The sequence below is a fragment of the Eumetopias jubatus genome, unplaced genomic scaffold (assembly GCF_037043125.1).
Source record: "Eumetopias jubatus isolate StellerSeaLion01/CBP00866 unplaced genomic scaffold, mEumJub1_p1.0 scaffold_10, whole genome shotgun sequence".
In the NCBI taxonomy this organism is placed as follows: Eukaryota; Metazoa; Chordata; class Mammalia; order Carnivora; family Otariidae; genus Eumetopias; species Eumetopias jubatus.
In genome coordinates, this window is record NW_028274816.1 from 43,671,613 (window position 1) to 43,697,972 (window position 26,360).

At 50.1% G+C, this 26,360-nt stretch overlaps 1 protein-coding gene across 2 annotated transcripts in view; it reads left to right on the plus strand.

Annotated features, from left to right (window-relative positions):
* ZNF536 (zinc finger protein 536) overlaps positions 1–26,360 on the plus strand; it is a 228,023-nt gene that overhangs the window by 55,965 nt on the left and 145,698 nt on the right. The window contains exons 2-3 of one of the 2 annotated variants that reach the window (XM_088027160.1): positions 16,876–17,028; positions 22,276–22,329. In XM_088027160.1, the coding sequence (XP_087883286.1) occupies positions 16,876–17,028; positions 22,276–22,329 (207 nt within the window). The remainder of the gene's footprint in view (positions 1–16,875; positions 17,029–22,275; positions 22,330–26,360) is intronic. The other variant, XM_028123669.1, reaches the window with a different exon arrangement.

The window sequence follows — 26,360 nt, forward strand, 5'->3', positions numbered from 1 at the left end:
GCTAGCCGTATCTGGCAGGAGGGGCTCTGGGACCCGGATGGGGTTGGAAGACTCAGGGTGTGCGTGACAAGTGCTGTGATTGGGTAGAGCACAGAAAAAGGACCAAACGGAAGAGCGACCAGGAGACGGCAGACCTGGGGTCTCCGCCTCCAGGGGCACAACTCCCCTCTGGTGGGGCCCCACTGAGCTTCTGCCGTTCCTGTTCGGACTTTGCTTAGGAGTGGGTTTTCTTCCTGTGTCAAGACCAGCCTCTTCTTCTTGCTTCCAGAGAGCACCACCTCTACCCCGCCCCTGCAGCCCTTCCAAGCTGGGCTCCCCCTCTGTGTCCCTCACCACCAACCCTCACTATGAATGTCAGCCCCCCGGGGAGCGCATAGCTCTGTCTCAGGATTCAGAGACCTCGACTCCAGTCTGCTTTGCCCTCAGTGGCTGTGTGAGCCTCGACGAGGCATGCCCACTCTGTGGCCTCAGTATTCTCATCTGTACAATGGGGATGGTAATCATAGTCTTCAGCCTTCACTTAACACTTGTTGGTTTCTATTTCATTATACGATCATCACATCAGCATCATCATTATTTGCTGGGTATTTGGCCTGCCCCCAGGCATGCTCCTTCAGAGTAAAACTCAGCCTCCTCTCGTCTTCATGGGCAGCGTGTCATGCTATCGGCACAAAGTAGGATGCTAGCAGGTGCCCTGTGGTTGAGCACAAGAGCAGGGGGCACAGGTCAGGGGCTCTGTTGATAAGGCAGGGGCCCTTCCTTGGGCTCAGCCCCACAGCCACAGATTTATGGTGGGGTGTCCTGGTGCTGCCTGGCCTCCTGCTCCTGAAAGGAAGCCCCAGAAGTAAAAGGAGAACATTCGGAAAGGGACCCGGTTGAGGAACTGACACAGCATAGAGATTTGTGCCCAGAGGAGCATGGGCAGACAGGAACGGCAGGGTCCGTCACCATGTTTGCTGTGACCTACTTCTCCTGGACAAGCGAGGACCAGAGAAAGAACTGCGTACCTCACTGCACGACACAAATGTCGGCCCCCCGAGTCCCTGAGGCCCCCTGTGCCATGAGGGCTGCCCTGCCTACTCCCCATCCCCCGTCCCTGTCTCCAAAACACCGTGCTCAGCCCAGACCGGGCACCCCGGGAATGTCTGCTGCCTGGATGAATTAATGCACATCCGAGCAAATACGGGGGGCCCCAACTGAGCAAGAAATGAGGCCAGAAAGTCTACCGTGTTTTAGTCCCTTGGTCAGACCCGCTTTTCTCCTTGAAGAAGCCCTACAAAGAACGCCCCAGAGGAGATAATAGCAGTGTCTTTCACAATGGAAAGGTCAACCAACATGTGTTTATTGAGTGACTCCATGGGCCAGCCCTTCGCTCGGCTTTGTAGGTGATGACGAGACAGGCAAACCCACAGGGTGCTCTTGGTAAGCAGGCTGGAATCTAAACACACGAGAAAAATTGGAGAGCAGGCCAGAGCAGCATGTCATTGTGTAGAAATATCCAGAAAAGATTCTGAGGATGGGGGTGTGCCGGGAGGCCAAGGAGTGAGGCTGGGCAGGAGCACTGGACAAGGCAGGAAGGAGAAGGTTGGCGGTTCCTGCATGCGGAAGAGCTGAACGCCAGGTGTGGTGAGTGTGAGGCCTCCAGGCCGGTGTGGCGGGCAGAGCAGGGGCCAGGGTCCCCTTCGCTCAGGCCAGCCATCCCGTCCCGGGACAGGGGGCTTTAAACTTCATGGCTCCCCATTTGCTCCTTCTCTCTCTCATCACTGCCCTTCCCACTGAGGCCTCTTTGAAATTTGACTAAGGTGGTGAGCGCATGTTTCGGCATTTCTGGATACAATTTGGTATCATAGCAAAGAATCAAAGGATATTTGCTATCACTTTAAAGTATGTTTCTCTCCCTCTTTCTCTGAGCACCTGACCCCACAATCATCGCTGGCTTTGAAATAATAGACCATCATAATTATGAGAATTAGTCTGGAGGCTTCTGCCTTATTTGCTCAACCGAGGTTACTGAGGCTGTCTTTAGGGGTGGAAAGGGTGTCCGGCAATGGCAGGGTGGGGACAGCCAGGTAGTGGGGGAGAGGGAGGGGCCTGGTGGGGAGGAGGCACCCCTTGCCCAGCCCAACAGCCCTCGCTTCTGGAGGCTGCAGCAGACCCGGTTTCCCAGGAGAAGCTCACACTGGGCTACGGGTGAAATGCCCCACGTTTGTAAATGCTGAAACCAAATTTAGCAAGTGGACCCTCTGATGAACGTTTGCCGCCTCCATGAGAGTACTGTCCCCACACTTTGCAGAGGCAGAAACAGAGGCCCAGGCACGGACAGGGACTTGGGCTAGGGCGTGAAGGTGGTGGGCACGGTGTGCCGTCTGTCCCCGGGTCCAAGTCCCCGGCTCTGGCGTCCACCGATGTCAGGCTCTTCTGTCAGCATGCCACCTGCCCTGCCTGCCACTTCCCAGAGGCTTCAGCGTGCCCTTGGCCAAGGATGGCTGGCAGCCTCACCGTGGCTTTGAACCCGTGGTGCACAGCCTGATTTGGTCACTGCCCTGAGCACACGGGACTGAGGGCCCCTGTCACCTGGCAGCTGGCTTGGGAACCTCCCCTTCCAGGCTGTGGGGCAGTGGCCGGGGTGGCCCTAGGCTGGGTGGGCTGCAGGGCTTACAGAGGACGGCTTCACTGTTCTTACAGGGTTTGAAGGGAATAGAGCGAGAGTTAATGCCGAACTCTTTCTTTGACTTAATTTATTGTCATCTGTGTGGCTAAAATGTAGATCATACTGCTGTTTGGATCTCCGTTCTGATTCCCAAAATTGCAATCATGATAGGTGGATTATAACCGTGCTTTCACATACAGATGAGGAAATGTATTCCTGTGCAGTTTTCCCCTAAGGAGAAGTCAGAGGATAAGGGGCAGGAGTTTTGAATAACCTTGCAACACTTAGTTGTCTCTCTCAGTTATGGGATAGAAATTAGCATTACGGGACAATATGTGTTGTGAATGCAGCCCTGCTTTGAATATTCCTGTGGAAGAGCCCCCAAAGGGAACACGGAAAGTGATTTTCCATCCTAAAGGAAAAGTCACCAGAATCCCATCTAGCAAAGTGGTGTCGCCCTTGTCAAATTGTTGTTATTTGTCCGAAAAATATTACGTGCCTCCTATGTGCCAGGCACCTGGCTAGAGGCTGGAGATTCCAAGGGAAACCAAATGGACCAAAGATTTGCTGGGGGAAGCGAGCATAGCAGTAACTCCTGCACAGTGTCCGTGGAGGGGTGAGCTGCAAGGGGGATGGGGGGGGAGGCTCTGAGCACCTGCAAGGCCAGGGTCCCAGGCTGAGGGAGAGGAACATCCAGGGAGCATCTCTCAGATGGGAAGGCAGAGCCCTCTTCCCTAGTCCAGTAGTGTGTGCAGAGCCCCCCAAGACCATATGTCTGGGCAGACTTTCTCCTCAGGCCCTGACACTCAGCAAAAAGTAGAGAGGCAGAACCGACGGCCTGATGCGCTGCCCGAGGGCTTGGCCTCTGCTCTCCCAGCAGCAGCAGCTGTCCGGGGCCAGCACCTTCCCAGCCTCTTGCGTGCACCCTAAGGTTCTGTTCCCCTGGATCATGCCCTCCCCACCGCCTGCCCCCAGCATCTAGGGCAGGGCTCCTGGAGTTGCCAGTCTTTCTGCAAAACCACACCCAGTGTCTGATGTCTGTGTGGACAGGTGTTGGGCCCTGGCCGGGGCAGGTGTGGACAAGGAAGGCCTTGGGGTAAGAGAAATTGTGAACAGTCTTGAACAACAAGTGGGGTGGGTGTCGGTCCGGTGAGCAAGCTCTGTTCTCGGAGGGAGTCAGGATTTGGCAGTAGGAACCTTGCAGTGTCTCAAGGAGAGGCTAGAGAAGCAGCCCGGCACCCCCAGGCTAAGTGGCTGGGCTGACAAGGGGCAAGGGAATGGAGACTGAGGCTCCGCAGACTCTCTGTGTCCCGCCTCCCCTTGGGGGAGAGCCGGCTGCAGCCCGTCCCTCCCTCACAGCGCAGGCCGCCTGCGCAAGTGTGATGTGGGGCAGGTCCGCGGAGGCCAGCAAAGAACTTAAAAGGACAAGATGGCTTCCTTTCTTTACACATTGCTCAGTATTTACTGAGCACCTATTCTGTGCTGGGAAGTTTTAGAGACACAGAGGTGAGAAATATAGACTCCATCCCAGCCTTTAAAGAGTAGACATTCTAGTGGGAGCGTCCAGAATTAGGCAGGCATCACACACACGGGCCAAGCCCCAGACTCTGGTTGGTATTGTGAACGTCATGTTCTGGGGTGATCCCAAGGTCAGGGAACATCTCCCAAAGGAAATGACCTTGGAGCTGAACCCTCAAGAATGAGTGGGATTAACCAGGCAAGTAGGAGGTGGTGGTGGGCCTGGGGTCTGGAGTTCGTGTTTCAGGAAGTGGGACCAGCGTGTGGTGAGCTTCCGAGGTCCATCAGGAAAAAAGGTTCTCACCTTTTTCCAGAGCCAAGAGAGCTGGCTCGGGATTCTCATGATGTGCTGGGGATGCCCTGGACAGATCCAGAGCAAGCCAGGGTGGGGCTGGCATCTCCATGGCCCCCTAAGCATTGTTGAGGGAAGTTTCCAGCTCAGGTCATACCCCCGGTCCCAGGTCATTGCCCTGGGTCCAAAGGATGGCTCAAAGATTCTCCACCTTGGGGTGTACTTTCCCAGGACCATGAAGGGTCTGGTCAGAGGGTCTGTGGGCTGCAGTCTCCTTGCTGTAGTGGGAAGATAGGGCAGAGATGTTTAGAGGCAGCTACACAATGCCCTTAAGACTGGTCACCTCGTGGACAGACGGAGCACAGCGTGGGGAGGCCTGAGCTGCTGGAGACACTGTGTGCTCCTCCCTCCCTGTCATCTCAGTCTTTCACCTTTCTCTTCCCGCCCCCCACTGCTCACCTCAATGAGATATTTGGAATAAGTCTGTCATATCTAGGCAGTGCCTTCAGGACAGGTGCCATATAAGCTATAACAAAGGGACTAGAACATGTAGGCGTGATGGGGCCTTGTTCATGGATTCCCTACCCCAGGGGCTGGTGGTGTTTGGCGCATGGGAAATGATCTCCCCAGTTTGGCAGCGTGAGTCCTCCTGGGAATTCCCGGGGGGAGAGCTGGCCGTTTGAAGGGCTCCCATGGTGATCCCATTAGATGGATCATTACCTGCTGGTTTCTCCTGGTTTTCTGTGTTGTATTTGAGATCTCAGGGGAGGAGGGGACTGTTCCTTGAGAATCTACCCGATGACTTTTCCTCACATTATCTCATTTGGTTTTCACAAGAGATTGCAAAGTAGGTGTCATTATTCACGTTTTACAAACAGTATTTGGAGGCTGGGCAAGGCTAGGAAACATTTGCAAACACAAAGCCCGGAGGGGCAGGCCCAGACTGGAAGCCAGAGCCAGCGATCTCGAAGCCAGTGATTTTCTCACCCTGGCCGAGGTGCCTCTGCGGGATTTAAGGTGCATGAAGGCCCTGCAAACCCCCTATTTCACGAGACCCTCCGGTTCCTTTGTGAGAAGTACCATTATCCAATGATTATCTAGTTTTACTACAAAGGAACTAAAGCTCATGAAGGTTTAGCAGTTTGCTTGGGAATCACAGAACTGAGGCCCGAACTCAGATCTTGGAGTCAAACAGACGTCAGTGTTGGGAGATGCTGGGCTGCCCGGGAGCTGGGCCCTTCCAGCTCGGCGGCAGTCTCTGAGCAGGCCTGGGGGCCTCTCGGACCCCCTGCTCTGGCCTGCTGCCCCCCAACTCCAAAAGCAAGGCTGCTTGTTGCCACCCCTCCTTCCTGGGGGCTTTTTGTGGGATACCCTCCTCCTGCTTAGTCTGTTCCTTGTCCCCAGTCAAGATTCCTTTGGACTCGTCTGTAGGATTCGCAGAGTCTAGAAAGTTCCCTTTGAGAAATTTGCCAACACTTGATACTTTCATCTGTGATCAAAGGAAGAAGGAGCAGACTTGACCTTCCTGTTAAAGGCTGCTACCCAGGAAGCTGGTTCTGCCCGGAGCTAGGGGGTCAGTTCATGTACTCACGTGTCATTCATGTATGCATGTGTCGGGTGAAGAGTGGTGTGTCACCTACTACGTGCCAGATGTGGAGGAGGGGGAACCACAGGCTTGTTCTCTGCAAGCCACAGGCTGGAAGGAAAGCTGGTATCAGAGAAGAACAGAAGCCAGACTCTTCCCCTGGCCAGAAGAGCAATGGAGGCCCACTCAGGATGGGACTGGTTGCTATCCGAGGTTTATAACACGGCCTGATATGTAATTAGGTAAGGTCACCAGTGTGGATGTCAAGAACTGTCAGGCTCTTCCCAATTCCTACAAGGAGGGAAACAGTGAAAACTTTGCTGAAAGCTCCCTAGCTATATTCACAACAGTCCACTGCCCTTCCAGCAGCCTCGCGGGACAGGGACATGGGACAGGGAGGACCATTCCCCAGGGCATCCCCTCTGGCTTTGTTTTGCCTGCGGCTACCAAAACAATGGACCGTGGGGCAGCCTCGGCTATATCTTTGGCTCCTCTGCTCTGTGGCCTGAGCCAAGGCCAAGGGTTTTGTCCTTTGGAGATGCGCCAGCTGGACAACAGATCTCCAGAAAGATCTCTGTGCTGTGATGAGCAGAACTGGAGAGATTATTATTATTATTATTATTTTGCTAATTTTTATATGCCATCCAAAGTAATTATCACTACAGGGTTTTGAAAGGTTCAGCATTTATTCAAAAAATTTTTAATTTTGATTCAATGATAGCGTTTTTCCGATAAAGGTTCTCAAATTAAAAGGGCTAGAGAAGTCAGCGCAGCTCAAAAATGGCAGTAACTTCAGAGCTGGCAACTGACACTTGTTTTCTGCCACTGTTTACTCTTCAATAAAAAATGCATATTTACCATAGCAACCTCCTGATCACGTGACGCCCTATCTTACCCGCTACCCTCTAAAACAGAATAGCTTCTTAAAGAAACACACACATTTTAATATGCATGCCTTTCAGATGCAAAAATGTGTTCTTTATAAGGAAGCCCTCTTCCCTGGGATTTAATGCTAATAAACACGTCATCTTTATAGAAATCATTTTGGTCCCGTGTCTTAAATTTCAGGGCGTTCATTCTGGAAATCAAAATAAAATTACTTTTCGAAGCCCTTTTGATTATCTTGAGAATTTGCTGATTATTTATTTTAATACAGTTCTAAAAATATATATATGTATTTATGTTTATACATGCATATATATATATATATGTTTTTTTTTTTTCAAACAGCAGTCATTAGTATCGTTTGGAAGGGAGTCTGGTGTAGGTTCTAATGACCTGCCGCCTCATCTGTGATTAAAGATTGTCATCAATGCGAAGCTCAACTGCAGCCTGAATTGCTTTTCACTGTTAACTTGGGAGGATTGCCTGGTTCTTTAGAGCTTTGGAGAAACTCCTCCACCCTGGACTTTTCGGGAAAGAAACATTGCCCCTCATTTGGGACCTTGGGCATGTGTCTGGTTCCATAGCTTCGGGCTAGTGGGGAGGGGAGGGCCCTAAAGCCACAGGCCTCTGCTGTCCCCACCATGCCATCCTGGCACAGGACATGTCCCTTTGGCAATATTCCTATTAAAAGCCACCATTAATTGGCGCATATCCTGCACCAGGCACCGTGCTACAAATCATTATTTCTAGCCCCGTTTTGCAGATAAGGAAACCGAACCTCAGAGACATTTTTTGTAATTCAGCCAGAATCACACTTCTGAGAATTGGTGGAGCTTGGTTTTGACCTGAAGCCTTTGGATTGGGATCGGTTTCTGCTTCCTGTGTGGCTGGAACCTTTCTGTCCAACTTACGGCTGGAAGGACAAGTAGGGAGGAGACGGAGAAGGGGACAGTGTGAGGCACCTTCCTGCTCAGAATGTTCCTCTGGAGATCTGCATGGCCTTCCCTGTCCCAGTTTTTTGGAGCACACTCTACACTCTGGTTTTCACCGGGGCCTGGCAGCCAAGTATGCTCGTGGCTGCCAGGGCCCTGGGGCCGGGCAGCGTGGTGGCGGTGGGACCAGAGCTGTGGCCACTTCAGGAGGCTGGGGGCAGGAGGGGTACCACTGAAGCAGGCCTGGTGGAGTTTTAAAATTCTTTTCTGCCGCATGAGGACCAATCTGAAAAACAACATATTGCGACTCTGTTATGCTTGGTGGCTTTGGGGGGGCGGGGGGGGCGAGTGCGAAATGAGGCAGGGCTCTCCACGGCAAAGTGGCACTGTGACCTGAACCTGGGAGGAGGAGAATCGTCCAGACCCCACGCCCCGGCCAGCCAATCCGACTGCACCGTGTCCACGAGCCATTTCATAATTATCCATCATGAATGCCTCCATGCTGCCTTAATAGATTATTTAAAATGGTGCATGTGCCTCCTAAGCAACCTCAAGTCAGTCTGCACTGTACATACATACAAGCCGGGAGAGGTAATTGCTTATCATGTATCTCTTTGTTCCAGACACTTTTATAAAAGAGTATGTATTATGTATGGTGTGACCTTCAAATGTCAGGAATGTGTTGTGCAATAAACTGTCAATATTTGTGGTTATAAGGTACTAGATGACTTTTACAATAATTGGAACGGCTATATTAAAAGCTTGGATCACTCAGCTGGTTAAAGAGAAAGACACAGGCCAGCGTTCATCAGGGACTTGCCTTCTGCCAACGATTAAATGAAAGATATTGCAAGGTGCTTAAGATGTCTTCTTTGTTTAAAAAAGAATATGGCAAAACATGTCTCCAGGGGAGACGTTATCTCCAAATCATGCCTTCTCTTTTCCCTGCGCTTGATTCCCAAGAGAAAACTCAGCCCCACAAGTTATGGCGACTGACCAAGTGCATTTTAAAAAAGATCAGTCCAGTCTGTGCTTGGTGTCATTTAGGTAAGAATTCCTTGAAACCCGCCCGGCAGTCAAAGACATCTCCTCTGGTCTTCTCCCTACCCCCAACACCTCCCCCCAGTAAATAAACGAGGGGGCTGTAAATTATCTTAAGAGGATCTTAAAAGCTATAGTTCTTTTTTTTTTTAAAGAAAATAAATTATGTGGAAATCTTTTGGGAATTTATGCTTTACTGAAAGTAGAGGCTTCTATAGTTTTCTTTTTTTTGAGAAAGGAGTACTTCATTTAAAAGATGGAAAAAAGAAGGCATAACAAATATTTTGCAATAATTACAATAGTAATTGAGGCATGGGTTACTTTAAAAATATCTGTTTCCCTGTACTCTTCTACTGATAAAGGTCTCTTTATGCGTAGGGGTGGCTGATTCTTCTCATGCCAGCTAGATCTTCCTTTAAAAGCCAGAAAGTGGGCAAGTGAAATAACGGATGGTACCTCAGCAACGTGTCCCTATCTTCTAAAAAGCCCACTTGTGGCCTTGCTGATTCTAAGTGTGTGTTCATGGTTCCTTCCACCTGAACAGAGAGGGAGCTAGGAGATCCCCCCCAGGGGCCACCTCCTCCAGGAAGCCTTCCAGCCTGCCCCTGACCTCCTGCGTACCCCGCTGGCGTCACACTCCAGCCCCTGAAGGTGCTGAGCCCTTGGGAGCATTTCTGGTGTTTTGCTGGTGCCCTGGGCTGGTTCCTCCCAGGCTATTCAAAGCAGCTTCCCTCTTGCAGTCAGGAGCCGATCTTGGCCCCTGAATTTTGACTTGCCTGCCTCCTCCGATTCTTTTATTTATTGAAAAATGTATAATTAAAAAAGAAGTATGTATGGAGCTTCTGCTATGAGCTGAGTGCCTACCACGTGAGGGGATAGAAAGCCACACAGCAGTAAATGGACTGTGTTGGTGTGGCGCTCAGGCTCTGGGGAGGGGACCGGTGGTAAGCAGACAATGCATGGGTCGGTTCGAGTCTGCAGAGGGTGGTAGGTGGGTGCTGTGAAGGAACAAACCAGAGAAAGAGCGTGCGGGGGGCTGGGAGGCGTGCCGTCCTTTGGATGGCATGGTCAGAGACACCTCTCCGAGGAGATGCCTTTGGGACCAAAGCCCGAATGCGAGTCTCCTTGTGAATTCTGGGAAAGAGAACCCCAGGTGGAGGGCAGCAGGAGCAAAACTCTAAGCTGGGTACCAGCTGGGAGGGCTTGAGGAGAACAGAGAATGCGGGGTCTGGAGTACCGTCGGGAGTCTGATGAGGTCAGAGCAGTCGTGGGGGCCACTTAGGAAGGGGGTTGCCGGCCATGAGAAGGAGTTGGGGGTAGAACCAGTGGGCTGTCCTTCTGCTCATAACCTGGCTTTTCCCCTGGAGGTGGCGGCTCCCCGGGGTTTTCCCCCTCCAGACTCAGTCTCCTGCCTGGTTCTCCTCACCCCGGGCGGGTTCACAGATGATCCCACTCTGCACTGGTTCACCCTCACCGTGTCTCAGGCATGGGTCCCAGCCCACTAGGCATGGCCGAGCCAGAGCGAAGAGAGGGGTGTGCAGAGCCCAAAGAGACCCATCGCACCGGATGTCTTGTCCTAGGTCGCTTCTGTGGGGCCCACATCCTGCCCACTGCATCCACAGTCACAGTCCCCAGGTTGGGGACGAAAAGCGCCTGCCCACTGCCGGGCCCTGAGGGCCTCGAGAGAGCCGACAACGTGGTTGCCGAGGATGTTGTCAACAGCAGCGTCCCACAGTGCCAAAGGGAAGAGACCCCATGGGTGGCCCAGTCACCAGTGGGGGTGTTCCGCACACTCCCCTGCCAGACAATTAAGAAAGGGCTCTGGGCTTGGTAAAACCAGAAACACATTTGGCCCACAGTGCTTGATTTTGAAGCCCTTGTGTATTTTAAGGGAAATTTAATCCATGTGTTTCTGATTCATTTTCACTTAACTCATCAAAATGTTGCTTTAGAGAAGCTATTTGAGATCCTAGTATCTTATATTTTTTCTCTCTCCAAATTTTAGCCCTTTTAATGACCTATTTCCCCAATTCCAGAAATCCTATCTTGCCAAAAGCAAATGGAGCTCCGCACAGTTTTGAGCTTGGGTCGAAGGTGAGAAAAGGAAGCGAGAACGTTCCACCCCTCCCCCTCTCCACCTCTGTGCGCAGAGTTCAGCTCACGCGCACACTGGGCTTGCCAGTGAGCCCAGCCCCGGGCCCTGGTCCTAAGAACCCATAGGGAACTGACCTTCCACAAGTGGACATCCTTTTCTAAAATAGCTCTCTATTTAAACAAATACTTTGGCCAATCCATATTAATGCCTAACTGTTTAACATGACTATATATGGCATCTAGCAGAGAACTCTGATGAACCGGAGACACCAGATTAATACTGACTCTGGACGCATTTCATCCCCCTAGAGTTAAGTAGAATTGTTTACGGGAATGTTCTAATTTTTCTGCATACCACTAATTTAAAATCATTTTTTAAGCAAAAGGGAAGTCTTCACTGAACCAGGCATCTCTACCACAGTAATCGCTGTTTTCATTCGGGTCTGTTATTTTTAAAGTTTTCAAAATAAGGGAAAGTGTTAAGCTTTTGAGAGGAAGTACACATTCCTTCAGACCTTCTCCAAGGTGTTAGCTGTTTCCTGGAAAGATTTTTAAAGCACCGGCGTCTGCGGGCAAAGAAATTAAGAGGGATGCAATTTTTCGGTGTTCTGCTTACCCCTTGGACTCCCCAAATAGTTTTCTTCTTCATTAATGAAGCGAGAGCCGTGCTTTTGAGATGCTCTTTGCACAAGGCAGACACTCAGAATTAACTGCACAACTCATCTGGGAAAATGCATTTTCTGTTACACAAGAAGTTCCATAGAAATTAAAATGCCATGGCATTTTGTGTCATAAAGTAGTAAGTGCTCAGGTATCCAGACAGCCCCCCTCCCCGAGCGCCGTTGCCGGGATAACTCTCCCGTCGCTGCATGGACTTAGCCTCCACAGCAGCAGCATTATCATTTCTTTTCCTGGAAGTCTTGCCAAGATACACTTCTGGACACGTGAAGGGCAGGGCCGCCTTGGCAGGATGGAGTGAGAAGGGGCACACAGGCACACTTTGGGAGGAACCCTCTTTTTGCTTTCACTTCTCTGCCTTGCTCTGTCCCTTTTGGTCTCCCTGGTTCTTGCTCCCCGGCCTCGCTCCGTGAGTCGATGGGACTGCCTGCGGGACTGGGACTAAGCCCGGAGCACCTGACCAGGAGAGGTGGACTCTGCCTGGACACTTCCCAGTGGCCTCCGATGATGACGGCTCTCCAAATCTCCGTGGCTTTTTCTCATTCATGCAAAGTCTGGCATGGGGCGGCTGCCGGCCATCTGGAGACTCAGCGCCCCATCGTCCTCTAGGTTTGTGATTCTTGCCACCCCAACCCCTGTGTTTCAAGGCCACTGTGGCAGGCGAGGGAGAGGGAGGAGGCGGTGTGGCCTCCAGCCATTGGCCGGGACTTGTCACTTGATCTCAGCTCAGTGTAAACGAGGTTGGGGGAAATAGGGGGGCACGTGGACTATTTAGGAGCACTTACTGTCTCTTTCATTGGTTTTCCTTCACGGCTCTCTAAGACCCTCTCTAGTTTCTCATCTGGTTTAGGATGAGGCCAAGCCGGACAGTGGATGAAGACAGCCTGGAAGACAGCACTGCAGGGTTATAGGGAGCCGGAGGGGAAGGGTCGGCAGGCTCAGTCCTCTGGGCCAGGTGGAACCAGGGCAGGCGGTGGCTTAAGGGGTTTTACCTAAGGACAGCCAGGCATTAGGAATCTGGAAGGAAAAGATGCCATCTCCTGACTCCCAAGTCAGCCTTCTCGGCAAACAAGCCTATTTTAAATATGTACCAAGGAAGCTCAGTGTTTAAAGATAACCTGGGGGGAAATCTACCCTTAAAATACAAATTTATTTCATTAACTAAGTTTTTACATTGCAGTGTATATGCACACACACACACACACACACACACACACACACACATATATTTAAGTGTATAATGAGGCCCCCATAAATTCAAATCATGTTCATGTCCAGCAGGATAGCCAACTTTGAGGATGGATTCAGACAGCGGCTGGTAGTATTTTGTGTGTGTTTAGGCTTTAACTTTTGGAAAGTTGTTTGTCTTCCTAAGTATTTGATTCTTTGTCTATCCAGGCTGCCGGTTTGTGGCTCCACTGAGGATGAGGTTTCTAATATGATCCGTGCCATGTTTAATCCCTCAGGGTCCTCCTTTCTCCCACTCTCCGTCTGTGAATGCTGGGGGGAAGGTAATGCACCTTAATGTCCCCTTGATCTAGGCCAACCTTGCTGTACACTTGGAGGATTAGAACAAGGAAATGGAAATGTGGGAGGCATGGTGTCTGACCTTGAGATGACAAAATTAGGAAGGTCTTGTCTTATGTCCCCTTGCCCCCAAATAACATATACTTGAAACATAGCTTGCAGTGACTAGGCCAGCTCCTGTTTTTCAGCAAGCCAGTCTTAGCTTGTAGGAATAGGAAAAAGCTTGCAGGGCTTTTGATACAAGTGGACAATTTACTTGTTCTAAGCCAAAGCTCTGGAAGGGTTATGCATACAGCCTGTGTCCTCTGGAGTATCATTTGCTGCATCCACACAAGACATCCATTTCTGAAGAATAGATCTCATATTTAATGGGGTCAAGAAAAGAAACAGGAGTCCTCGGAGTTCTTTCTCTGCCATTTCCCCATCACATAAGGCTCAGAACCCACCCAGGCTGAAGCTGGCCTCCGCCTGCAGCCAGATGCCCTGCTCCCGGGGACACCCTGGCCTCTAGAAGCCAGCAGGACTGACTGGCCTTTCTTTCACCGATGAGCAAGGAGAAGCAGACACGTCTGGGGTTGACCTCTGTGTACACGTCCACCTTCCATCTACCCAACGCACTTAGAAAAAGTGTCTGAACGGGGAAAAGAGATACTGCAGGTTTTAGGAAAAGGACATTTTTTAAAAAGCTGAAACCAATCCACAAACAGTCTGAGGAAAGATGACGAATGTGACTTTTATGATGCTTCTTCCTTTCTACCGCCTGTTTCCTGGATAGGCCGGGAAGGCCGGTCCTTCTGTAAGCAGGCCTGGTGATTGCTTCAGCGGCCAGCTCTGTGGGGCCACAGGCAAAGCCTGGGGACTCCATCCTGGGGAGCCTTGCAGAAGGACAGCTGTTGGTGCTTTTATACTCTTGGGGGAGAGAAGGCGTTCTCTTGGGTTCCCGGTGTGGCTGGACCAAATTTGGCACGCCGTGCTCTCTGCTACCCATCTGGGCTTGGGCGCCCATGCACACATAGGCCCTACGAGGGTGCTTACTCAGCCACGGCTATCCTTGGCGTTCAGCCACTCGGATGCTTCCTGGGACCCCCCACAATTCCCCTTCATCGTGGCGCAGAGTTTGTTTTTTCTAGCTGGATTAGTCTAAGAGTAAATGTCATAGGCCTTCTGGCCCTCCAAAAAACAAAACAAAACAAAAAAATAAAACAACACCATTTCTGTGTAAAGTGAAAATTAGACTCTTAAATCTGCAAAGAAAGCTGTTTATCTTACAAATTTATTCTTTTTATTGGGCCACACATGTCCAAGATAGAAAGATAAAAGGAAAACAGATACAGGCCATCACTTAGACTCTCATATAGTGAGGCCTTTCTTGTCCTCAGCTTCCATAGAACCTTCCAGAGTGGTACATGGGCCTTATTATGTATTTATCATGTGCCCTGGACAAGGACTCCCCAAAAGCTACAGTAGAAGTATGTCCTCCACGCTCTCTCCCTCCTATTGGACAGCTCCGCCTTTTACTGCTCACTAATGGGCTCTGTTGGAGGAAGGTTCTGGGGAAGTGCGTGGGGCTTTTCAGGAATTTAATGTCAAAAGTCCACGCCTGCCTACTACCTCTGTCCTGAAGCCAACATCCGGGGCACTTAGTTCTGCTTATAATTCAAACTGACAGCTATTGGCCTTCTCACTTAAATAGGGTATCTTAACTCTGTGGCAGTGAGCACTTGACAGAACTTTAATCGGGCTCTTTGTGATTTTTAAGCTGAACTCACGATGCCACAAAAGGAAAGCTGAAGAATGCTGGGGGGGGACAAATGCAACACGTTTGGGGTTGGGGTGGCTGGGGGCGGGAGGATGGGTAGGAGATGGCATCCCAGCTATTTAAACCTAGGGTATGGTTGACTTGAAATTGGCATCTGGCCATTGTTCTCCTGGACAGCAGCCCTCGGTGGGCTCAACCTGTGGGCCGTGGAGCGCCCCACTATGAGCGCAGGGGGGCTTTGGTTTGCCGTGAAGTGGCAAAACAAATCGTTTTGTGCGTGCCCCCCCCGCCCCCGATTCAATAGCCGCCTTAACACATTCATGTGGTTGACCAGAAAGCTGGTGCTAAGTGGGTTGGGTTCTAGATGCCAGTAAACCTGGTCCTGCTACCTGTGCAAAATTATGAGGACAAAAAATGCTGAGCCGATAGACCCTTTGAACGGCTCTTCCAAGGCTGGTTGGAGGAGTTGGAGAGAATGGGATCAAAAGTGAGCCTTCAAAGGACTTTTCCAGGGTGACACTATCACTGTGCATTATTAGCCCAAACGCAGAGAGGATGCTTGAAGCCAGGGGTTTCCACGGTTGCTTGGAGCAAACATCCAAATAAGAACTAAATGTGATTGCCTTCATCTTGTGCACGGCCTATAAGTCTGTCCCTTTTGGCTGTTAGCGGAGAACACCAGGAACGGATGTTGTGGAATAAAAGCAATTTGCATTTTCCATTGCTTGGAAGGTACAAATCTTGTTTATTCTGCTTCTCTGCAGAACTCACGGGTCTGCTTATTTTATCTGAAGGTCCCCTTGTTCTCCTAGTGGATCTACCATGCATCCTAGAGGGTGGGCTGGGACCCCGCCAGCCCCAGGAGCTTGTGTTCTGTGCCAAGGGGGTGAGCCTCTGGCTCTGCAGGGAGGCCAGAGGAGAGGGCTCTGGTTCCTCCCCTCCCGAGAGCTGCAGATTCCCAGCTCCTGCCCTGGTCCCTGGATGTCGCCTTTCTGGCAGTGTGATGTCGGGCCTTGGGTGTTGCAATAACATATCCTCTAACCACTAGATATTTTCACGGTTTTATTTACTATTATGTCCCATCATTTCTGTGCAGAAGGCAGCCGTATGTAAATTTTATTCCATTTTCTAATGGTTTGGGTTACATAACAAATAACAGCAAGAAGGAAAATTTGTATTGATACTTTACAGAGGAAGTTCTCAAGTCACTGCACAAAGATTTAACTGCTCTGCTCGAAGTTTATGAGAGTTTTGCAGCTGAGTTTCTGCACATGACTTCGAATATGTCACTATATGTTTATCATGGGCTAATTGTGGAATCGCATTTCCATACTTTTTCTTCTCCCTTTCATAAGATTACAGCAGCCAGCGATGGATACCAGGCTCTACAAGGAAGAAATGATCAGTTGTGGATAATTGTCTTTCCTGTCCCAAAATAGCTGTATGTCTGCATGTCTTCGGGACTCGGCCGAGACACATTTTTTTTTCTTCCATTTGTTGCTAGATATAATGCAAATGTGATTTCGATCCTATAGTGAGCTCTCCAGCTAGTCCATATTACAAATTAATCAGATTCAACAAACACCAACATTTTTAAACTTTTGGAAAAAAAATATTTAATAGGAGCTAAGCAAAAGAAGAAATCAAACCAGCTGCTGACACAGCTGTTTCTTTTCTTGTTTAATTCAGTTCAATATAAAGGTACCATATGCTGCTTAAAATGATGATGGGGAAGATGAAATAATTTAAGAGAATAACAAGAAAATACATGAATTGTCAGCATTCTGTCAGATTTAAAGAATGAAATAGACAGGTGTAGTAGTGACATGTTTAACTTTGTGTGGTGTTAGCAGTTTTGGTGTGAACAGCTTCTGACGTGCTGAAATGATGTGCGAATGTTCTCCTCCGCTGCAGACATCGGCGAGGAGGCTGGGAGAGCTGCCGGCGTCCAGCAGCCCGCGCTGCTTCGCGAGAGGAGCCTGGGCTCGGCCATGAAGGACTGCCCGTACTGCGGGAAGACCTTCCGGACATCCCATCACCTAAAGGTCCACCTGAGGATACACACAGGTGAGAGGTGCGGGCGCGTCTGGGGGCGCAGCGTCCAGCAGGGGCCACGCTCTCGGTGCAGGTCACCCCTGTGATGCCCCCAGCACCACTGCGCCCTCCACGGGCCTGTCGGGACACCGCTGCGGGATCCTTCTGCCCCGGTTCGTCGCTCCGCTTCTGGCCTCCCTCCGGAGCGGCACTCGGCCTGTAGATGCAGACCCCTGTGGCCCAGGTCTGGGAGGAGGATGCTTGGGCGTAGGCCCTGGGACAGTTTGCTGATGCGTGTAATGGAGCAGGACCCCTCGCCCTGATCAGGGGCCCTGCAGGTGCAGAGCACAAGAGAGCCCGGCTCAGACCCTGAGTGTGAAAGGGAACGGGGCAGCTCCCTTCCCACGTTCCCAGCTGGGGTTCGGCGCCCCCACCTGGGGCTGGGCTGGTGGAGGCAGCGCACTACCCGGGATGGAGGACCGGTGGCTCTCGGCTGGGTCCCCTCAAAAGAAGAGTGGAGGTGCTCTTAACCAAACAGGTGAAGTGGCTGCTGGACCACCGTGGTCATTTCTCCTGTTTTCATATCCTCCTAGGCCCTTGACATGAGGACTTCTTGGGGGTCTGTCTGCCTTGTCCCTCAGTCATTTTTTTTTTTTTTTAGCTTTTCTGCTAGTCGTTTGCACATTGCCAATACCAAAAAAAAAAAAAATCTATCTGAGATATGGACACCTCCATTTTCTTTGATTTTTCTCCTGACACTTTATCTATTGGAGTATGAGCTGCTTCAGAGGATAGACAAATATGCCATCTATTTTCAAAAATAATTGTGGTCTATTTCCCAAGGAATCAATAAAGCTCAGGGTTGTGCAGGATATTTAGTGCATGTGGGCATTGGGTGCAGTGTGTGGTTAAAGAGAAGGAGGCCCTCACCTGGAACCTCACCTGGTGCCCGCAAATCTCCCTGACACAGAGAGAGGAGCCCCAAGAACAGGTGTCAGTGGGCCATGGGCTGCCATCTTTATTCGTGGTCTGGGCCACAGTTAAGCATCGCCATCGTCCACCCCTCCCTGCCCCAGAGCACTTCTCTCCTAGAGTTATCCAGAGCAAAGAGGGAGGTTCTCAAACGATGCACCTGTTCTGTCCCTCCCCCAGGCCCTGTGGGATCTGACCCATCTTGCACCATTCCTCATCCTGATTATCTCTCTCCAAACCCATGGCCTTCTTCCGCCTCCTCCCCGCTCCCAGTGCAGAGCGCCAATTCCTACCGCAGGGCCTTCGTGCCCACCGTGCTCTCCACCTGGAACGCCCTTCCTCCAGTGGTCACTGGGGGCTTAGCTTCCATGTGAGCTCTTCAGAAAGACCATGTCTGATTACCTCGTCTAAAATATCCCTCGTGCCCCTTGTTCAATTTTCTTCCTAAACTTAGCACTTCCTGAAATTATCTTGTTCAGCTTAGTTGTTCATTTCCTTATGCACTGTCTCCCACCAAGTCGAATGTGAGGGTAGCAATATTGTCCATGTTTTTAATTGCTATAATTTCTAGAATCCTAGGGCCTACCAGAGTGCCTTACATGTAGTAGGGACACAATAAATTTATTTGAAATCTTGAATGTCAGAACAAACTTGAGAATAAGTTAGTGAACTTCCTATAGTCTCTGGACTGTGCCAGGTGGCACGGAGGGGACAAGGGTGGTGAGGAACGTGGACCCTTCCCCAGGGAACCTGCGGTCCTTTTGGAAAGGCAACCTGCCCATGTGAACCCATTGGAAGCCACAGTATGGCAGCTGGTCTGCGGGTTCATATAGAAGACCCTCTCCCCATCGAGCTTGGTGAGGGCCTCCTGAGTTCTGGCCTCAGGACCTTTGCAATTCTCTACCAGACAGGTACATTGGTTTGCTCCTTCATTTTCAGAGTTTGGCACCAAAGTCCCCTTCTCAGTGAGGTCTTCCCAGTGATCAGGCTCAGGATGAGGCCGCTCAGATACCTGGCTTTCTCAGATCATGCTGATGTCCACTTTCTTCCCCAGATTGGGTTGTGCTGGTAGTCGGGGAAGGAGGGGTCACAGATACCAGGAAGTGGGAGGCAATCCACCGGGGCACCCAATGTTGGGCTGTCTGCAGGAGTGTGAACACCTGGCCAGGCATGTCCTGTGGTACTGTCCTCTTATTAGCTGTAGACACAGGCCCCCGGGCCAAGCTTACTGTGTGGCTGGTGGCTCACCACAGCTGAAGTCTGTCCTGCCAGGCAGTATGGGTTAGGAAAGAAAAGGCAGTTCTTCCCAACCAGGAGCTCTGCTGACCCCGCGGGGCCCAACTCCCATCAGCTGGTCCATCAGTAATAGGAGACACTCCGCCGAATATTTCGGGTAAATTAGGACCACACTTGGCAGGAGTCCTGCTGAACATGGGTGGAAGCCAATGGATACCGCTTTTTGAAGTTTTAAAGCTTGAGAAAGGTTATCTTTTCCCCAAATTTCCGTTTCCTCTGTTTCACAAACTTCTGAGATTTGTGACCAGTAGTCTTTGGAGACACTGAGAGAAGCAAGACAGGGCCGTGGACAAGAGGCATTCCGGAAACTTCCCGGAATAAGGGAGAAAATGAAAGAAGCCATGGAAACATCACACCACCAGCCCCCCTCAGAAACAGCATTTGCTGTGTTTAAAAGGCAGAATGGTAACCAGATAAAGATCAATTTCCTTTTTATCAAAGAACAAAGAAGTTGGAACATGCTTATACTCATGCATTTGAATAGAACAGAAAGTGTTACATGTTCTAAATCACCAAAATAAATATCCATTATGACAATGTTGAAGTGTAGATTACACGAGTAATTAAAAATCAAAATCAAGTTATTTGTTAACAAACGAGGGGACCTGGGGCTCCAGTTGTGGGGGCGTCCTGCACTGCCCCACCCCTTTCTCTCTGTTTTCTTGGATTCCGAAGCAACATGGCCAGTGGTCTATGAAACCGAATCCATGTTTTCCAAAATACCATCTTCTGAAGTTTTTCTATAATGGACCCATATGAGCACATTTAAAAATCCAGTGTGTAATAAATATATTTTAATTGGTCGGGAGATGAGGTGGTACATTCGCTGTTTTCCTGTCCTATTCCATCTTCATGAGCCGTCTTGATCATATAACATCTACTGATAAAAACCACTTTCCTTTTTTAACTCCAGTACACATTAACTCAATTACTGCCCTCCTCCTCCCAACACCTGTTTATTAGGGAGGTGCGGAGGAGAGGCACCAGTCAGGTTGCTTTGAACACCTGGAGGCTGGGGAGAGCCTGCAGGAGCTAGACCGTTTCTGCTGCCCCCTGAGCTGCAGCTGATCCTTGCAGGATGGAAGGAGGCACGCGGAGGACCCCAGGGCTCCCTAGGGACCCTCACATCCCAGAGGCCACCCCACTCTGGCTCTTTCAGGGCAGACGCTGCTTCCTGCCTACCCAGGGGAGGCTGGACTGCTTTCCTGTTTCACAGCATCTGAGGCTGATTAAGATCCAGTCACTGGATGTGTGTCATTGGTCATCTCGCGTACACGCAGGTGATTTGAATTCAGGGCCCATCAGCACAGGCTCAGAAAGGAGGTGGTACCAGGGTTCTCCAGAGAAATGGTATATATATAATATATGATATATTCTAAGTATATGTAATATATATTATAGATAATCAAAGAATAGATTACATATATATAAAGACATTTATTATAAAGCATTGGCTCCGTCAGTTACGGAGGCTAAGACGTCCCAGGATCAGCATTCGGCAAGGCAAGCTGGCAGACGCAAGGGAGCCAGTGGGTGAGAGTCCCAGTCCAAGCCCAAGTCCAAAGGCAGGTGAAGGTGGATGTCCCAGCTAGAAGACAGGCCGAGAGAGTGAATTCTCCCTTTCTCAGCCTTTTGTTCTGTTGGGGCCTTCAATGGACTGGTCGAGGCCCCCCACATACATACGCGTTGGGGAGGGCAATCTGCTTTACTCAGTCCACGCATTCAGATGCTCATCTCATTCAGAAACACCTTCCCAAACACACCCAGAATAACGTTTGAACAAATGTCTGGGTACCACATGGCCCAGTTGACACATAAAATTAACCATCATGGGGATGCATCAGCAAGCATTTAGTCCTAACCAGCAATAGGAGGCAGGTATGTCCCCTAGGCTGCCCCCAACCGAGGCTGGCCAGTCGCTCCCTGATGGGCTCCCTGAAAATGAACTTCCTTCTTCCCCTCACTGCCGCCTCCACCAGCCCCATCTCAGGGAGACCCTCCAGGGTCCAGTGTGTCTGTTGTGTGTATAGGAGGTAGGCATGTGCTGATCAGTCAGTCTCTGAAAGGCTGAAGGAGGGTGTGTCCCCCACACAAGCCCCAGACAGGTGTGACACCCCACGTGTTGGCCGCGGGACCCCAGGCTGGGTCCCCTCCGGCGGCTCACCTGTGCGTTGGGTTCCCCAGGAGGCTCCCTGTTGTCTCAGGAATAACCATTTTAGAGAAATGTAATAAGCAACCTCACTCATGAAAACTTGGAGGCATGAAAGTTCAGGGACTAATTAAAAATAAATCTCATTAGTTTTTTTCCCCTCTCAAATTATGCGAGTGGTTTATTAATCTGGTTTTGATGTGCTGCATGCACTGGTCCGGCCCTGAGTTGAGAACCTCTTTATGAAAATGGATTTGCGCAGGGAAGCCAGAGGTGGTTTTCAAGGGCTCTCGGCTGTGGTCAGGGTGGGCTGGTGGGCACGCCCAGCTCTGCTCACCCCTGCCGGGTGGGTGCCTCAGAGAGGCAGTCACTGGATGGGGTGCCCTCCTTGGCTCTCGCTTGCATGCTTATCCCCGGGCAAGGCTTCTCTGTCCTGATAGAACCACCTATATGTCCTGCAGTACCCTCCAATGGATGTGTGCCCAGCTGGGGGCGGGGGCCGGGAATTCTCTTGCCTCTTGACCGAGGCTGTGTCTATACAGCACGGTAGCCACTGGCTGGCGGCAGAAAAATGCAGCCAGTAGGGATGGGGTAATAAGAACAATAATAGTAACGGTGGCCAGCACTGTGCTGAGCTCTGCACTTGAATTCCCTCCTTAACCCTCACAGCACCCTGGTGACTGGGGGCCACACAGAGGTGTGAAGTGACCCACTCCGAATCGCCCAGCATCAACTGCAGGGGGCAACCCAGATCTGTCTCCTCTAAGTGTTGCGCTGTATTGCTTTTTTTTTTTTTTTTTTTTACTTTTCTGGGTGGATTTTTGGGCTTGTTTTAGGGAATTAATGCAACATTTCTTTGACAGTGTGTGTCCACACCATAACCAGCGGGAGGAAAGGAAGTGACTTGTACCCACAAGGTGTGTTGACGCAGCCTCCCGGCGATGTAAAAGGGAAGTACTGTACACCCTGGCTCCTCCTTTACCCCTAACTCAGAATGGCCCATGGCCGGGCCTCCTTGACCCTGCGTGCCTCAGTTTCCCCATCAGCACAGAGAGGTTAGGGAGGCGATGAGGCAGGGAAGCGGCCACTGTGGCACCTGGAGGTGTGGAAGGCCGCCTCAGGAGATGATAAATGACACATGCCGTTTTGGAAACTACCTTTCATCTTCAAAGAGCTTCCCAAGCACCAACTGGTCTCTAGCTGTGGGTGGAAATGAGAGTTCAGTGGGCCTAACTCAGGTGCCTAACGCCTGATGTCCACATCCCTTACCTTTGATGCTTCTCTGTTTCCTCTTCTGAGTAAGTTAACCAGGCTGTTTTAAACGTTTATGAAAGCACATTGAATAAATATTCAAAAAGAGATTGGTTAAAATGGGTGCCTACCCCCCTTTTTTTTCCGTAAAAGGAGAGCATGTGTTCTTGTCATTAGTGGGAGACAGTCACTTGAATAATGATGGGGGGGGGAAAGATCTGCTTGCCCCAAAGACGATTCTTTTTCTTTTCTTTTTGTTTTGAATTAAATTCTATCATTTTTTAATTTCTAAGATGAACTAAAAGCCCATTTTATTCCTCCACAGTCCCCCAACCTTGCTGTTCCTGCCTTAATGACATCCCAAACTTTTGTTGAAAATAATTGATTGAATTTAAATTTCCTTAAAAGTTTAAGAGGTAATGTTACAGTATAAATTTCCTACCAAACACTAAGTAGGGAAATATCCATTAGTGAAATTAACTACAGTTTCTAGGTAGCTAACAATGTGCCGTATACAGTAGGGCATGGCTAATGAACACTGCAGTGGGTGATATTTCATTATACAAATTAATGCTCACATTTTAATGGGAAAGTCACATAATGAATCTCGGCTTCAGTGACAGCAATTAGAGACACAGATTGTCCCCTTCTGGACAAGGCACTGTTTAGCAATAAGCAGCTGTGTGAAAAGTCTTCAGGTTTACAACATATATATGCTTTGGGGGAATTAGTGTACAATTTATATTAATGTACTGAAGCTTCGCAGCAAAAGCACCACCATATTTATCTCTCCTGGTATTAACTAAGTAAAGACATGTAGAAAGACTAAATAAATATCAAATAGAGGATGCAAATACGGGAAAATATTCAGTTACCCAACTTAAAAGTTAAAACACTTTTGGAGATTTAGCGCGCGCGCGCGCGCATACACACACACACACACACACACACACACACACACACACACACACACACACACACACACACGTTAGAAGCATGAAGCACTCCTTAAAAGCTCGCTGAAGGGATTTCCAAAGAGAATAGTGTGAATCCACCTCTTATTTTTGGAGAGGCGCTATTGGGTATTTGCTCCACTGAGGAGTACCAACCTAACTCCCCAGAACAGTGAGGGTTCCTTTGACTCATCGAGTGCAAAGTAGAGGCTCAGAATGATGAAAGACATGCTCATGTAAAAATAGGTACAATGAACTAATTAAACCACTTGGTCATATATTTCTAAAAATGTATGGTACAGAGACCAGGAGACGTTATCAGTGTTATCCCAAAGTTGAATATACATCTTGTGCCATGTGTCAGTGGGTAGCTGCTTTAATGTAAGATGTTTCCAGTAATTCATTACTCTGTTGGAATGATGAACTGATGATTTTTTATTTCTGTATGCATTTTCTAGCAAAAATCTCTTTTCTAGAAATGTACTGTTTGTGCCCATATCTTATTCCTTTAAAATATTGTGAGAGGTTTCCCCAGAGAAGGCCAACAGTGTCCTTCCTGCTTTCCCCAGTGGGCAAATAGCTCAGTACTGGGCATCCTTTTCCCAGGTCCAGGTTTCAAACAGGTTGCCGTGTGCAAACCCGGGCTGCAGAATAGGGTGCTATGGCGCTTGCGGTGTTTGACGTTTGAAAGCAGGTGCCAGTATTGAGAAACAAGGATATTGCGCGTAGAAATCTGGATGTGGGGGGCGCCTGGGTGGCTCAGCCGTTGAGTGTCTGCCTTCGGCTCAGGTCATGGTCCCGGGGTCCTGGGATCGAGCCCCGCATCGGGCTCCCCGCTCCGCAGGAAGCCTGCCTCTCCCACTCCCCCTGCTTGTGTTCCCTCTCTCACTGTCTCTCTCTCTGTCAAATAAATAAATAAAATCTTTAAAAAAAAAAAAAAGATTAGAAATCTGGATATGGGGCTTTTCTTAGAAGATGCCAGAGGTCCTCATGTCCCCAGCTTCTTGGTGTCAGTGGTGGCTGCCCTCTGGGACAGCCATCTATCCCTTCCACTGCTGTTTTGCACAACCCTGTGATCTGCCTGGCTCCGAAGGCGTCCGTGTGTCCAGCTCCGACCACAGGCAGATGAAAAGACAGCAGACGCCGAACATCGTGGAGGCGGCTGGGGGACTCATGACCCCCCTGCAAAGCTTGGGGCAGTCTCAGCGATCCTCCCAGTAGACTTGGGCCAATTTATGGCCTAAGTGGCCAATCATTCAACTAGACAGAGCGCTGACAGGGTCTGGGTCTGCCTGGGCCATGGGGCTGTGTGGGGAATGCCGCGTGGCCCCCGGACCCGTTCCTCGGCAGAAGCCTAGGGCTTGGTTAGAGTTCGCCCAGCATGCTGGGGTCGAAGCATGGGGCCAGCCACAGAGACCCTGACTATGAAGCAGCTCCCAGCACGGGGAAATTCGGCAGCCGTCAGTCATCAAACACAAGAGAAGGGCTTGACCTCCCCTCAAAGCCTGCTAACGGGGCTGCTGGGTTTCTCCCCGCCTAGTCTAGGCCGCTGTTGGGAGTTTGCCCCCAGCGCTCTGAAATGCACCCTTGCGGGGAGGCATGTCTGGGTAACCACTGGGATGTTTCCAGTGATGGGGAGATCCTCGGGCTGCCTGGGGTTGTCCAGGTGACTCCATGCTGGGGTTTGCCTGGCCGGGCATGCACCCATGTGGGTGCAGGCTCTAGTACTAAGCGTCCCCTCTACCCTCTGAGGGATGAAGCCCAGGAAGGTGAGGGAGGCCTTCAAGGAGACTTAAAAAAAAAAAAAAAAAGGAGACGGCAGTCGTGGTTATTGTTTCAGGGTTATAAAGAAAATAAAACCGAGGATTTTGTTTTTTTAAAACACAAATCCAAGGGGGTGGATTTATCCCCTAGAACTTTGCTCTGGAGCATTTCTCGGGGGAACTGGGGTGATAGGAAGCCTCACCCAAACAAAGCCTTTAGGAACGAGGCAGGAGGTGGAACCATGCAGAGGGGCCTTCCATTGACCTGAGCGGGAGGTAGAGAAAGGCCAGGGGAGGGCTTTCTAGAGCCTGTGTGTATCACGTGTAGCCAAAATAACCCTTGAAAATTCACTAAATAGCCCTAATCCAGCAGGGCCTGGACCCTTGGAGACTCAGATGCTAAGATGAACTCTTCTTGTTTCTCAGCTATGGTGTGTTTTCCCTGGGGGGTGGAGGCCAAGGCCTATTCTGAACTTTATTATTTTTTTTAAACATTTATTTATTTACTTGAGAGAGGGAGAGCTCCAGCGTGGAGGGGAGGGGCAGAGGGGGAGGGAGAGAGAATCTCCAGCAGACCCCCCACTGAGGCCACAATCGGATGCGGGGCTTGATCTCATGACCCCTGAGATCATGACCTGAGCTGAAATCAAGAGTCAGATGTTTAACCAACTGAGCCACCCAGACGCCCCTATTCTGAACTTTAAAAGAGCAGTGGGTTGAACGAAGAGTTTTTCTCCTTGTGTTGTGTGAGTTACGTATGTGGTGTGTGTGTGTGTGTGTGTGTGTGATATGTATATGTGTATGTGGGTGCACATATGATGGGTGTGTGCTGTGTGTGTGTGTGTGTGTGATGTCTGTGGAGTATGTGTGTGTAGTGTACATGTGTGGTGTAGGAGGGTGTGATGGGTGTGGTGTGTGTGTGTGTGTGTGTGATATGTATATGTGTATGTGGGGTGCACATATGGGTGTGTGCTATGTGTG